Source organism: Schistocerca gregaria, chromosome 4 (genome assembly GCF_023897955.1).
Source record: "Schistocerca gregaria isolate iqSchGreg1 chromosome 4, iqSchGreg1.2, whole genome shotgun sequence".
Lineage (NCBI taxonomy): Eukaryota > Metazoa > Arthropoda > Insecta > Orthoptera > Acrididae > Schistocerca > Schistocerca gregaria.
In genome coordinates this window covers 176,791,647-176,806,659 of record NC_064923.1, presented here as the reverse complement: position 1 = coordinate 176,806,659, position 15,013 = coordinate 176,791,647, and the positions used below count along the sequence as shown (strand labels likewise).

General features: G+C 41.9%; 1 protein-coding gene across 1 annotated transcript in view; it reads left to right on the top strand.

The window, feature by feature from the left end:
- Window positions 1-15,013, top strand: part of LOC126267536 (lathosterol oxidase-like) — a 107,859-nt gene that overhangs the window by 79,106 nt on the left and 13,740 nt on the right. Inside the window, exon 3 of the mRNA XM_049972837.1 lies at window positions 819-1,067. Within this exon, the coding sequence (XP_049828794.1) occupies window positions 819-1,067 (249 nt within the window). The remainder of the gene's footprint in view (window positions 1-818; window positions 1,068-15,013) is intronic.

Sequence of the window (15,013 nt, the reverse complement as noted above, 5' to 3'; positions counted from 1 at the left end):
TCCAGGTTCTGTTTACAGCATCGTGATGGTCGCACCCGTGTTTGGCGACATCGCGGTGAACGCACCTTGGAAGCGTGTATTCGTCATCGCCATACTGGCGTATCACCCGGCGTGATGGTATGGGGTGCCATTGGTTACACGTCTCGGTCACCTCTTGTTAGCATTGACGGCACTTTGAACAGTGGACGTTACATTTCAGATGTGTTACGACCCGTGGCTCTACCCTTCATTCGATCCCTGCAAAACCCTACATTTCAGCAGGATAATGCACGACCGCATGTTGCAGTTCCTGTACGGGCCTTTCTGGATACAGAAAATGTTCGACTGCTGTCCTGGACAGCACATTCTCCAGATCTCTCACCAACTGAAAACGTCTGTTCAATGGTGGCCGAGCAACTGGCCCGTCACAATCCGCCAGTCACTACTCTTGATGACTTGTGGTATCGTGCGGAAGCTGCATGGGCAGCTGCACCTGTGCACGCCATCCAAGCTCTGTTTGACTCAATGCCCAGGTGTATCAAGGCCGTTATTGCGGCCAGAGGTGGTTGTTCTGGGTACTGATTTCTCGGGATCTATGCACCCAAATTGCGTGAAAATGTAATCACGTATCAGTTCTAGTAAAATATATTTCTCCAGTGAATACCCGTTTATCATCTCCATTTCTTCTTGCTGTAGCAATTTTAATGTCCAGTAGTATATGTTGCATGACATTTTCAGAGACAGTTGCCCACTTTTTTGCTTTAGTCCTAAACGTCAGAACGGTTCCATAAAATTGGCCAAACGCCGCCTGAGTGAGTGTGGTCCTCGCCTGTTGGCAGTGGTACTTCTACGTACGTCAGCGCGACCGCCCCGAGGAGTGGAAGTGCCAGCCCACCAAGTTCCTGTCGCCGGAGCTGGAGCGCCACGAGATCCTCGTGGGCTCCTTCAGCCTGCTCATCACCAGCTCCTTCACGGCCACGCTCGCGTGCTACATCAGTAACGGCGGCTGGAGCAGAGTCTACTACGAGTTCGACGAATATGGATGGACCTGGTGGTTCCTGCAGTGGGCGGTTATATTCATCTACCAGGTGAGTCTCCCGTGTAATCACAGCCGCACAGTCTCTCGAACTGCTGAACTTCCACAATTTCTAGATCTGCTCAAACGACGTACACTACCTGATCAAAATTATCCGGACACTCTTATGTAACGCGGAATTGACAACTAGGTGTCTCGAGAGGAGGACTCAAGAATATAACAGGAAGCAGGAAATATTGTGTTGTCAGTAGAGGAGCAGTAACAGCACGTCGGTCAAGAGAGCTCCGTGACTTCGAACGTGAAGTAGTTAGATGTACCCGAGTAACAAATCCATCAGAGACATTTCAAACTTCTACAGCCGGCCCCTTGTTAAGTGGAGACGCGAAGGAACAACGACAGCTAAACCAAGAAGAGGCAGACATTATATGCAGACGGATAGGGACCGTCGAGCATTGCGGATAGCAGATGTAAGAAAATCGCATGAAATCAATGGACGGAATCACTTGTGAGTTCTAAAGTGCTACCAGCAGTTCCCTAGCACAGTGAATGTAGGGAGTCAAAAAGAATTGGGTACAAGAGCACCTCCCTGTAAGTCGTGCACTTCTGAAGTCAGTGCTAAGTGCCGCTTGGGGTTATGTAAATAGCGGCCACTCGACCGTGGATGACTGAAAACGAGTGGTTTGTAATGGTGAGTCACGTTATATCTTGTGGCGATCCTACCTAAGAGTTGGGCGAATGCCTGGAGAATGTTATCTGCCATCATGTAAAGTGCCAACAGTGAACTTCTGAGGAGTTGTCTTACGGTCTGAGGGCGTTTTTCGGGGGTAGGATGTGGTCTCTTATCGCCTTAAGAAAATGCTAACTGCAAAGGGAAATGAATACATTTTAGAGCGTTCTGTACTGCATACAGTCGAGAAACAGTTCAGAGATAATAAATGTTCGTATCAGTATGACAGTGCACCCAGTCATTAAGCAGCGACTGTGTGGCAGTTCTCAAATAACTTACGGGAATGAAGCAAGGTGACGTCTCCGACAACCGCCGATATTTCGACAGGAGCGCACCCTACCATTTTCGAAATCTGCACCAGTTAAGTGCTGTGCAAGAAATTTAAGACATCGGTTTTCAGAGAAATTCCGGAAAGATAAAACACACACACACAAACGCGCGCGCGTGGATTCGTGCACGCACGCACACACATACTGTAAACACTGGCGCCGTCGCAAGACAAAGATGATCGGCGTCAGAAGTTATCCATAAAGAAAGTAATGATCAATGGGTGAGGCAACATAAACTTTTTCCCGCTGCTTTTTGACAGCAGAGAGAGCGGGATTTTATGCTGAATTTTTCTTAAAAAAAAAAAAAAAAAAAAAAAAAACATCTCTATTCATAAGATTACTAACTAACGTAATTTCAACAGCTTTCTTACAAACACTAGCCCAATAGCTGGCAGTGCATGCCAGAATCTCCATTCCATTGTCTTCCATAGGACGATCGGTGCCAAAACAATGTTCTGCAAAGGCGGATTTGCTTGGCTGTTGTAAGCGTTTGTGCCGCTTGTGCTCAGTACACCGATCCTCCACGCTCCTGATAGCCTGACCAATATATGACATGCTACAGCTGCAAGGAATACAGTAGACACCCGACTTACACAAACCAACATTATACGTTACTCAACCTACGAGGAAGCTCATCTTATAAAGTGGCCGAAAAACACACTTCACATCATATTTTCGCAAAATACGACCAATCCTGTTCGAAACGCTTCTTGCGTAAGGCAAAAAGGTCGTAGACTTTGGTGCCAGCTCGGTATCATCATCAACCACGCGCACAATTGGTAGATAGCGCAACGCTCGTCTGATCTGCCTTTCACTATAACCATTCTGACGAAAGATGACCTCGAGATGGGCTACCTCAGCTGACAAACTGCTAAGAGTCTGAAATGACATGGGCCCTGTGAAGCAAGTTGCCAAGTACCTTCCTCCCCAAGTTGCGCCGGATGTTGACAACTATCAGCCAACAGATACAAGTCAGTGCGTCAGTGTGAGTAGTCATGTCCCAACGTACCATCCAACTTCCTCCTTATCAACATGTCAAGGTAGGGAAGACAGCCATCCCTTTCCACCTCCATTGTGAAAACAGTATTCGGGTGGATTGAATTCAGATTTCTAAAAAGTCGTTCAAGTTCTCACTGACATGAGGCCAAACAATAAAAGTATTGTTTACACAGCTGGAAAAACACGCAGGATTCAAAGCCGCCGACTCCAAGGCGCGTTCTTCGAAATCTTCCATAAACAAATTGGCAGTAATTGAGACAACGGGTTTACCACCGCAAATCCATCTGTCTGCTGGTAGTTACTGGTCACTGAATAAATAGTAAGTGGAAGTCAATACATGTCGAAATAAGTGCGTTAAATCAGCACCAAATCTAAACCCAAACAACCGTAAAGAATCAGAAAGACGAATACGAGTGAAGAGAGAGACCACATCAAAACTTACAATAATATCAGTCATTCAAAAGCATTCCCTCTAATCGACGTAATAAATCCACCGAGTTCTTAATGTGGCGCCGCCATCGACCTGTCCGCAGCTCGTGGTCGTGCGGTAGCGTTCTCGCTTCCCACGCCCGGGTTCCCGGGTTCGATTCCCGGCGGGGTCAGGGATTTTCTCTGCCTCGTGATGACTGGGTGTTGTGTGCTGTCCTTAGGTTAGTTAGGTTTAAGTAGTTCTAAGTTCTAGGGGACTGATGACCATAGATGTTAAGTCCCATAGTGCTCAGAGCCATTTTAACCATTTTTTTAGCCATCGACCTATGGGTCAACAGAGTAAAAGTTGTTTTGGCACACGATATGTCGGGGCACCGATGTTATTCACAATCGGACGAAGACGAACTTACGGATACCGTATAACGTAGGGGGAACAGCACAGAAACAATTACGACTGTTGATAGTCTCCTGCAACAAGGAACTTTCCTTCAGGAGGCTGTTAATCTTTCTCTAAGCACATTTTGTGAAATCAGCACCGAGCCTGCGATACGCTGAATCAGACAGCAAACACTGCAGCGTAATCCTGCTTGTCCAAAACAACGGTAGCTTTGATCTCGTCCGCAGGTAAAATAACATAACCCGGATCAGCTCTAAGCGAACGTAAACCAGCTGTCTCAGACGCTGTGATATTACTCCACCTGGATTAATAACTCCACTTTAGGGACATCAGTAAACAGAGGTGAATGATCTGATATACCTAGGTCTCCTTCTTCGCATTTTCAATTTGGTAGTGCGACATAATATTATCAGCGCAGGTCGTTCATCTGCTGTTTGCTCTAGTGCCTTCAGGAACTTCGACTTGAAACCATATTTCTTAACTAAGTTGCAAAATTTTGTGAAAGCCACTTAACTCTATAAAGCAACTATCAAGCACACTCTCTCCATAAAAAAAAATTAAAATTTTCTCTTATTTTAGAATTTACCAATGAATCAACAAGAATGCAGGAGTCTCCACGAGATTTGGTACTCCTACAAAAGCTGTTAGCTACCTTAAAATTACTAATACTATTTAACACTTGTAGACAATCTTCTGTTAACCAGTATTTATTTACACAAATTATATTTTTATTTTCAGATTCTGAAAGCAGAATTTTAAGTTCATCAATTTTAGACTATTCAAGTTAGGTAGGTCTGCTGTAAAGAGTTAATATTCCATTGCATCAGTACATTATTTTTGTTTTTGACTGTGATTTTCACTGCATTCTCTTTGGTATACACACTTACTATTTTCAGTTCGTACCTTTATTTTGTCACCCCTATATTCATGCATTGGTCTCTCTTGCTTTTAGAGGTTTCACACATGCCTGTCAACATTTTCCTGAAGCGTAGAGAGCTTAACATTTTGAGGTTTAGTCTTTCTTCCTCCAGACATTTATCATGTAAAAACTTCTTTCATTCAATGAATACTGCTCCAAGTCTGACGCACTGTTCCCTAATGCAGGTCTTTATTCTGTTGACGTAAGTATCGCTTGCTGATCTTCTGTGAATTATACCATCAATTACCACTAGAGGTTGTTGACACTGTTTTTGCTGATCTAATCAAGATTCTGTGTTTCAGTCACTATTTCTTCCTAAACAATGCTGCATACGGAGTTTGTGCCCACATGGATTAAAACATATCTGTAGTTGTAGTTTCTTTTTATTGTTGAACTTACACTTTTGTCCTTTTTACCATAGGAACTGTTGGCATTAAAATTTCCATTTTCAGCTTTTCAATGTTGCTGTCAAGCAGTTCAGCAATTTCTTGTTTAGAGGTCAATGTACTTACAAGTTCAGCAACTTCAGTACATAAACAAAAAAGACATGAGCATAGAGTATATACCTCCTAGCTCTGCAGACAGCGAAGAAATTGAAAAAATATATGATAAGATAAATTAAATTTTAATAATAACTTTATCGCAGTCAAATAGCCATACAAATTCAAAGTATAATGATAATAATAAACTAAATTAGTAATTTTATATATTGTGATTTGCATAGTCACTTATTGAGTGTGTCCTTATGGCACAGAGTTCTATATCGTAATGTTTGCGCATCAGTTGGGATGCCCAATCAATTCACGACATGCTTCCTTCCTAGCCTCCTCTGCAATATCAGGAGGTAGTTTGAAACTAGCCTAATCAACAGAACAACCACTAGCGAACGCTTGGGAGACGCTGCAAAATTGAAACCTTTCCGTAGAACGGATAAAGCAGCATCGTCAAAAGCTTCCTCCGCGAGTTTAATCACAGAACGTCAAGATTCAGTATTAGACCCCTAGCCACAGAAACTTTCAAACTTCGCCAAATGCCGGACAGCTTCAGAATGAACTTAGTCATAAACCATGACTGACGAAGCAAGAAGGACGTAACAAGCAGGCTAGCATAGGCAAAGAGGGCATTCCTAATCAAGAGAAATGTTCTTTTATCAAACATAGGCCTTAATTTCAGGAGGAAATTTCGGAGAATGTACGTTTGGACACTCTATTGCATAGCCGTGAATCATGGACAATGGTAAAACCGGAATAAAAGAGTGTAGAAGCGTTTGAGATGTGGCGCTACAGTAGAATGATGAAAATTAGGTAGACTGATAAGGAATGAGAGGTTCTCTGAAGAATCGGGGAAAAAAGGAACATACGGAAAACGTTGACAATAAGAAGGGAGAGAATGACAGGACACTTATTCAGACACTAGCAGTAACTTCCTTGGTACTCGAGAAATCTGCAGAGGGTAAAAACTGTAGAGGAAGACAGAGGCTCGAATACACCCCGCAAATAATTGAGCACGTAAGATGCAAATGCTACTCTGAGATGAAGAGGTTAGCTCAGGAGAGGAATTCATGGAGATCGCATCAAACCAGTAATAAAATGATGACTCAAAAAGAAAGTGTATGCTGAATCAATCTTTCTTTTTCGATTTCTTCGCATTTCTTCTGCAGCCTCTGCGTCATTGTGCTTATACACCACGTCGAGCAGAATATCGAGAGTTAATATTCGCAAAAAATAGTACCATTTTCATAGACAAACTTCGATTTAACGGCTACGAACAATCAGACATTCCTCGGGGCAATTATTCACAGTTTAAAGTTTCTTCCAGTCAGTGCTGCTTCCGCTAAATTAAGAGTAATATGCAAGCATGAACCATGGACCTTGCTGTTGGGGGGGGGGGGGGGGGGGGGGAGGCTTGCGTGCCTTAGATGCAGATGGCCGTACCGTAGGTGCAACCGCAACGGAGGGGTATATGTTGAGAGGCCAGACAAACGTCTGGTTCCTGAAGAGGGGCAACAGCCTTTTCAGCAGTTTCAGGGGCAACAATCTGTATGATTGACTGATCTGACCTTGTAACACTAACCACAACGGCCTTGCTGTGATGGTACTGCAAACGGCTGAAAGCAAGCGGAAACTACAAAAAAAAATGGCTCTGAGCACTATGGGACTTAACTGCTGTGGTCATCAGTCCCCTAGAACTTAGAACTACTTAAACCTAACTAACCTAAGGACATCACACACATCCATGCCCGAGGCAGGATTCGAACCTGCGACCGTTGTAGTCGCACGGTTCCCGACTGCGCGCCTAGAACCGCAAGACCACCGCGGCCGGCGCGGAAACTACAGACGTAATTTTTCCCGAGGGCATGCAGATTTTCTGTGTGGTTAAATGATGATGGCGTCCTCTTGGATAAAATATTCAGGAGGTAAAATAGTCCCCCATTCGGATCTCCGAGCGGGGACTACTCAAGAGGACGTAGTTATAAGGAGAAAGAAAACTGGCGTTCTACGGATCGGAGTGTAGAATGTCAGATCCCTTAATCGGGCAGGTAGGTTAGAAAATTTAAAAGGGAAATGTATAGGTTAAAGTTAGATATAGTGAGAATTAGTGAAGTTCGGTGGCAGGAGGAACAAGACTTTTGGTCAGATGAATACAGGGTTATAAATACAAAATCAAATAGGGGTAATGCAGGAGTAGGTTTAATAATGAATAAAAAATAGGAGTGCGGGTAAGCTACTACAAGCAGCATAGTGAACGCGTTATTATGGCCAAGATAGACGCGAAGCCCATGCCTACTACAGTAGTACAAGTTTATATGCCAACTAGCTCTGCAGATGATGAAGAAAGTGATGAAATGTATGATGAGATAAAAGAAATTATGCAGGTAGTGAAGGGAGACGAAAATTTAATGGTCATGGGTGACTGGAATTCGTCAGTAGGAAAAGGAAGAGAAGGAAACATAGTAAATGAATATGGATTGGGGGCAAGAAATGAAAGAGGAAGCCGTCTGGTAGAATTTTGCACAGAGCATAGCTTAATCATGGCTAACACTTGGTTCAAGAATCATGAAAGAAGGTTGTATACATGGAAGAATCCTGGAGATACTAGAAGCTATCAGATAGATTATATAATGGTAAGACAGAGTTTTAGGAACCAGGTTTTAAATTGTAAGACATTTCCAGATGCAGATGTGGACTCTGCCCACAATCTGTAGATTAAAACTGAAGAAACTACAAAAAGGTGGGAATTTAAGGAGATGGGACCTGGATAAACTGAAAGAACCAGAGGTTGTGCAGAGTTTCAGGGAGAGCATAAGGGAACAATTGACAGGAATGGGGGAAGGATATACAGTAGAAGAAGAATTGGTACTTCTGAGGAATGAAGTAGTGAAGGCAGCAGAGGATCAAGTAGGTAAAAAGACGAGGGCTAGTAGAAATCCTTGGGTGACAGAGGAAATTTTGAATTTAACTGAAAATAGAAAATATAAAAACGCAGTAAACGAAGCAGGCAAAAAGGAATACAAACGTCTCAAAAATGAGATCGACGGTAAGGGCAAAATAGCTAAGCAGACATGGCTAGAGGACAAATGTAAGGATGTAGAGGCTTATCTCACCAGAGATAAGATAAATACTGCATACAGGAAAATTAAAGAGACCTTTGGAGAAAAGAGAAACACTTGCATGAATATCAAGAGCTCAAATGGAAACGCAGTTATAAGCAAAGAAGGGAAAGCAGAAAGGTGGAAGGAGTATATAGAGGCTCTATACAAGGGCGATGTACTTGAGGACAATATTATGGAAATGGAAGAGGATGTAGATGAAGATGAAATGGGAGATACGATACTGCGTGAAGAGTTTGACAAAGCACTGAGTCGAAACAAGGCCCCGGGAATAGACGACATTCGACTGGAACTACTGACGGCCTTGGGAGAGCCAGTCCTGATAAAACTCTACCATCTGGTGGGCAAGATGTATGAAACAGGCGAAATACCATCAGACTTCAAGAAGAATATAATAATTCCAATCCCAAAGAAAGCGGGTGTTAACAGATGTGAAAATTACCGAACTATCAATTTAATAAGTCATAGCTGCAAAATACTAACGCCAGTTCTTTACAGACGAATGGAAAAACTGGTAGAAGCTGACCTCGGGGAAGATCAGTTTGGATTCAGTAGAAATGTTGGAACACGTGAGGCAATACTGACCCTACAACTTATCTTAGAAGAAAGATTAAGGAAAGGCAAACCTACGTTTCTAGCATTTGTAGATTTAGAGAAAGCTTTTGACAATGTTGACTGGAATACTCTCTTTCAAATTCTGAAGGTAGAAGGGGTAAAATACAGTGAGCGAAAGGCTATTTACAATTTGTACAGAAACCAGATGGCAGTTATAAGAGTCGAGGGGCATGAAAGGGAAGCAGTGGTTGGGAAGGGAGTGAGACAGGGTCGTAGCCTCTCCCCGATGTTATTCAATCTGTATATTGAGCAAGCAGTAAAGGAAACAAAAGAAAAAATCGGAGGAGGAATTAAAATCCATCGATAAGAAATAAAAACTTTGAGGTTCACCGATGACATTGTAATTCTGTCAGAGACAGCAAAGGACTTGGAAGAGCAGTTGAACGGAATGGACAGTGTCTTGAAAGGAGGATATAAGATGAACATCAACAAAAGCAAAACGAGTATAATGGAATGTAGTCGAATTAAGGTCGGGTGATGCTGAGGGAATTAGATTAGGAAATGAGACACTTAAAGTAGTAAAGGAGTTTAGCTATTTGGGGAGCACAATAACTGATGATTGTCGAAGTAGAGAGGATATAAATGTAGACTGGCAATGGCAAGGAAAACGTTTCTGAAGAAGAGACATTTGTTAACATTAAGTATAGATTTAAGTGTCAGGAAGCCACGTCAGAAAGTATTTGTATGGAGTGTAGCCATGTATGGAAGTGAAACACGGACGATAAATAGTTTGGACAAGAAGAGAATAGAAGCTTCCGAAATGTGGTGCTACAGAAGAATGCTGAAGATTAGATGGGTAGATCACACAACTAATGAGGAGGTATTGAACAGAACTGGGGAGGAGTTTGTGGCACAACTTGACAAGAAGAACGGACCGGTTGGTAGAACATATTCTGAGGCATCAAGGGATCACAAATTTAGCAGTGGAGGGCAGCGTGGAGGGTAGAAATCGTAGAGGGAGACCAAGAGATGAATACACTAAGCTGATTCAGAATGATGTAGGTTGCAGTAAGTACTGGGAGATGAAGAAGCTTGCACAGGATAGAATAGCATGCAGAGCTGCATCAAACCAGTCTCAGGACTGAAGACCGCAACAACAACACGTAAACAACTAACGACAGTCAGATTGGTTGGACTGTCGAATATAGTTTTATGTGAGAAGAAAAAGTGTTTAAGACTAACGATGCATAAAATGTTAGGTTGCAAACCGTTCTGTTACAATAGCGTGATATTTCAAACTTACCCGGTGAAGTATAATATCCACATGTTTTTAGTCGAGTTGAATAATCTTCTCAAATAATTTAAGTTCTCCTAGATGTGTACCTCAGGTGTGTCTAGCATAGATTTCGATTGTTCAATGTCTGAACTCTAGTTAAGCTGCGAATGCGAGGGTGGTACGTGATTGTAATTGTGGAGATCCAAGTGATTCCTATATGACTTCCGTCGCAGCTGTGAATATTCAAAGTGAAAGCAAAGAAATTACATAATGTGCAACATTCTGTCCGGATTATTCAATAAACAGAGACATAAGCTTTAAGTAAAACGTCTAATGCAGCGATCAGTTTGCTCAGACATCGTTGCAAAACGCGCCAGTCCAATACAGGAAACGCCTCACTAGCGTATTTGCAGTGGAAGACAGTTGTCAGCGCTGGCAGACAAATATTGTTGTGAAAGATCCACGAATAATAATAATAATAATAATAATAATAATAATAATAGATTGGTAGCTAGGGGTTCAGATAAAGAGCAACCGAAATCCTAGCTCGACACACCAGATGAAGGTAGGTAAGAGAAGCTGTCGATATATTGGACTGCAATCTCGGAAATCTAGAGATAAGAATAAATTAAGGTTTATCGCTTTAGATACGCAGCATGAATCAGATTGATTGATGTGCGTGCACCAAACCCTGTTTGTACGTAGGAAGTTACAGGTTACGTTCTCTCTGACTGATACCGCATTCTTCAATGAGGACAAAGTTCAATTGAAACAGCGTCTGCCATTCGGCCCATTTTTAACACGCTTTGGGCAGAACGAGAGAAGCGCAGTAAACCTCTAGTTTAACGCTATTGGATTTCCGACGTTTTGTCTCCCACGTTGGAAGTAACTGAAACTGCTATGCGGTGAGGAGGAAAAATGTATCAGCCCAAAATTCTACTTAAGCTGTGGCTGGCAGTTAATAGTCGGGAACGTCGGAAGTTGAGTAACAAAATAAATCAAACGTAGTTCGAATACAAGATCCCTCCTGCATAACTTCTTTGATCATATAACGTTTTTAGATTGCAATTGGAGACAAAATTTTCTTAGATTTTATTGCTTCGATTTGATAAACATATCGTTCTGTAGACCCATACCGAGGACATCCTTTTGGATGTGTAACACATCAGAAAAATAAAAATACCAAATATATATTTACAAAAGAAATTATATGCTAATGTTCCTTCCAGAAATTCTAAGTGTAGTAGTGTTCATAAGTGTGACGAAAAACAAAGTTACTTTATTTCTAGTACTCATTCAAACAAGTGAGCTGTTGGTTTCAAAAAAACGTTATTACTTATGGTAATTTACGTTGTAAACGAACAGAAGATTAAAAAAGTGCCTAATAATCTGAGAAGTAGTAGTATTCATCGACACAAGAACGTTTATTCCAATAAATAGGGTCTCCAAATGCAAATTTTCTGAAGTCTGGACATTTGTTCGAAGGAGGAGCTTAAAGACGTTTGGCTGCGGATATGAGCACAGTCGTTGCTTCGGTATTCTGTCAATGCTTGCATCACTAACTTTTGATTTGTTTTACTATCTCAGTACTTCAGTTGGTGCGTTAGATGATCTACAGTGTGATGTAGCGCATTTCCTGTTACATTTTACCGAATGGAAGTAACATGTGAGCCCGTCGGTCAGTGCTCAAAAATATCCACGACTTAGGGGCACAGGTTTTCTAGTGTCACAAAAGATAAATTGTGGATGACCTCGCTCAGTCCACATGCCTGAGATGGAGCGTGTGCTACGTTTACTGGGCACAAATCCTGAGATCAGTGAGCAGCGATTAGTAGCAGAGGAAGTCGTGAGTTATTACTTCGTCTGAGCGTACTACGTGAACAATTGTTGTGCCTGTGCCATCTTAAGCGCATCCAAGCCGTAAGACCACAAAAGAGCACCAGACAGATTACAGCTCAGTCACTGCTCATTCGAGTGTTGGCAGATCTCTGTTTACGTCTTAGATTTTGTTTACCGATCAGATGGGCTCATAACAGATGATGTTTGGAATTTTCATAGCCAACATGTACATTAATGAGAATACTTAAACAACTGCGGAACGGGAATATCAGAAACGTTTCTAGATCAATTTGCGGAGAAGCACCTGGTAGTAGATTAACAGGGACATACGTGCCAGCACGCAAATTAAATGGCGTTCGCTATTTGTATATTCTCATCAACGTAGTGAAGACCTTTCTCGAGGATGTGTTGTGGCAATAAAGACTACATGAGTGGTTTCTGCACGACGTCACACCAGCACATTTTCACAATGTTGTGCTTCAACATTTGGAATCGACATTTCCACACTACTGGACTGTAGGGATGGCCACGCGCTTTGGCCTCTACGTTCCACAGACACCAGTCCCCAGATTTTCCCAAACTTTCTCTATCATTGCAGCCAATGCTGTTCAAACACTACAGGATCGCATATTCCGCACAAACCAGCACGCACGCACGACGACAATCGGGTCAGCTACAAAGAGCGCCACGTGATTCCTTAAATGATGCGTTGCAAAAGATGGATGTCACATTTAATTCCAGCCATCAACAACTGTACGGAACCGACGTCACATTTAACCCCTCCTATGAACAAGTTCAATTTTCAGAAAGTATGTGTCTGTGGACCCATATTTATTGGATTCGTTTTCTTCTATTGACACCAAAACACGGATCATTGCACGCAAGTTACAATGTGTATACACTACGCCATGACGAAAAATGGTAGGCCTACGAAAACCACAGACCGTACATATGTGTCTAATAATCACTATGCAAAACGACGACATACTTTTTTGAACGATCTCCCCTGGTAATAGGGCTGTTGATATACACGTTGGCTATGCGACTAAGATTACTATGCCAGTTGATGGTAGGATGTTACCCAATCGTTCTACACACAAAGGTACGGTCGCAGGTTCGAATCCTGCCTCGGGCATGGATGTGTGTGATGTCCTTAGGTTAGTTAGGTTTAAGTAGTTCTAAGTTCGACGGGACTGATGACCTCAGAAGTTAAGTCCCATAGTGCGCCTTTACAAATAAACAAAAATTATTCCCCTACAAAATGTACACAAGACAAACGCTTTAAAAATTCAGCATAGTACTGAGCATACAAAATAAAAAAAAGCAAAATTAATAAAACATGGCAGTCGCATCGGAGTCAGCGAATCAAAATTAAATACACTCCCTCACATACCCGTATCAACACATATATTCTCAGTCTGCATGCATATACCCATTTGAACACTTTAATCATTATGACATAGAAACAATAAATCACTGGCCACAATTGAGCAAGGTTTTTCTTCGCACAACTACCCAAATGGCTGCTCTTTGTAATGAGGCGCAAAACAGTTTATGGATTTTAAATAGGTACTTCAACTATGTTTAGTAGTGCTGACAACATTCTGGATTCATATAAACATCATGAATTTAGAGTTAATAAGAAAATGACACACGTTATTGAAGCAGCTGATTTGCGCTTTCACATTTGTGAACAAGGCCCTTTACGTGGTAAAAGCAAAGTCGACTTGTGGGCACACGTGATGATGTCGGCGATCTTCGTCCTGTTCCACGACCAAAACCACGTTTATATCATTTGTAGAGTACTTCATTCTATAGGCCGGTATAATTCGTCAACTTGTTAACAGGGTTTGGTTTTCCATCACCAACTGCCATCTAGCATGCTATAGTGAGTCCTTACAGTTTCAGGGTTGTATGAGGACGAATAGTACGCATTCACTTGAGCCCTCTCTGGTCGGTGAAAGTTGGTTGACTTCGTGCTGCTACGGACTGCTTACGCTCGTTGTCAACCTTAGCTACGAAACAACACTGTGCGCCGCAACTATGAAGCAGCCACCGTGAAAATACTGTGCGTAGCGGTTATTATTGTTATCAAGAAAAATGAGCCGAGAGGCTGTACCTGGTCATTCTAGCTGCTCAGCGTCGACTTTTACAGTTCTGCGACGAATTAAGCTATTAGATGGTGGCTTATTTTATTTTTTATAATTTCGCTGTCCTCGGAGAAGAAGGCGATGCTTGAACCAACAAGTAATGTTCTAAGAGCCGATCGCAAACTTTCGCCGCCACCACCCTCTGCAGACGAGCAAATTTAAAGAGTACAATTTGCTACCGAATAAATACATGCAAGGGCTAGATTTAGATGAGTGTGCTAGGTTTGTTCAGAAGACGTTACACTTTTATTTCAAAAACTCCTATAAAAGAGGACAACAATATTCAAAAGTCTCATTCAGTCAATCTAAAATAATACAATATCAAACAGTAAAATAGATACATTCTACAACTCTCTCAGCAGTTATAAAATGCCACAACAATAATTTATAAAAGGTGTCACAATAAAGCAAATTTAATGAAACTAGTTTACAAATTCTGAATTATCCATGCAGGGAAAAAATACTGCTGTGATACGGACATTAAGCCTTAATAAAATGGAAAACATTTGCTTTTTACATAGACAATAACATTCCACATTTTTTATTTTTTTAAAAATTTTTTTGTCATCAGTCTACTGACTGGTTTGATGCGGCCCGCCACGAATTACTTTCCTGTGCTAACCTCTTCATCTCAGAGTAGCACTTGCAACCAACGTCCTCAATTATTTGCTTGACGTATTCCAATCTCTGTCTTCCTCTACAGTTTTTGCCCTCTACAGCTCCCTCTAGTACCATGGAAGTCATTCCCTCATGTCTTAGCAGATGTCC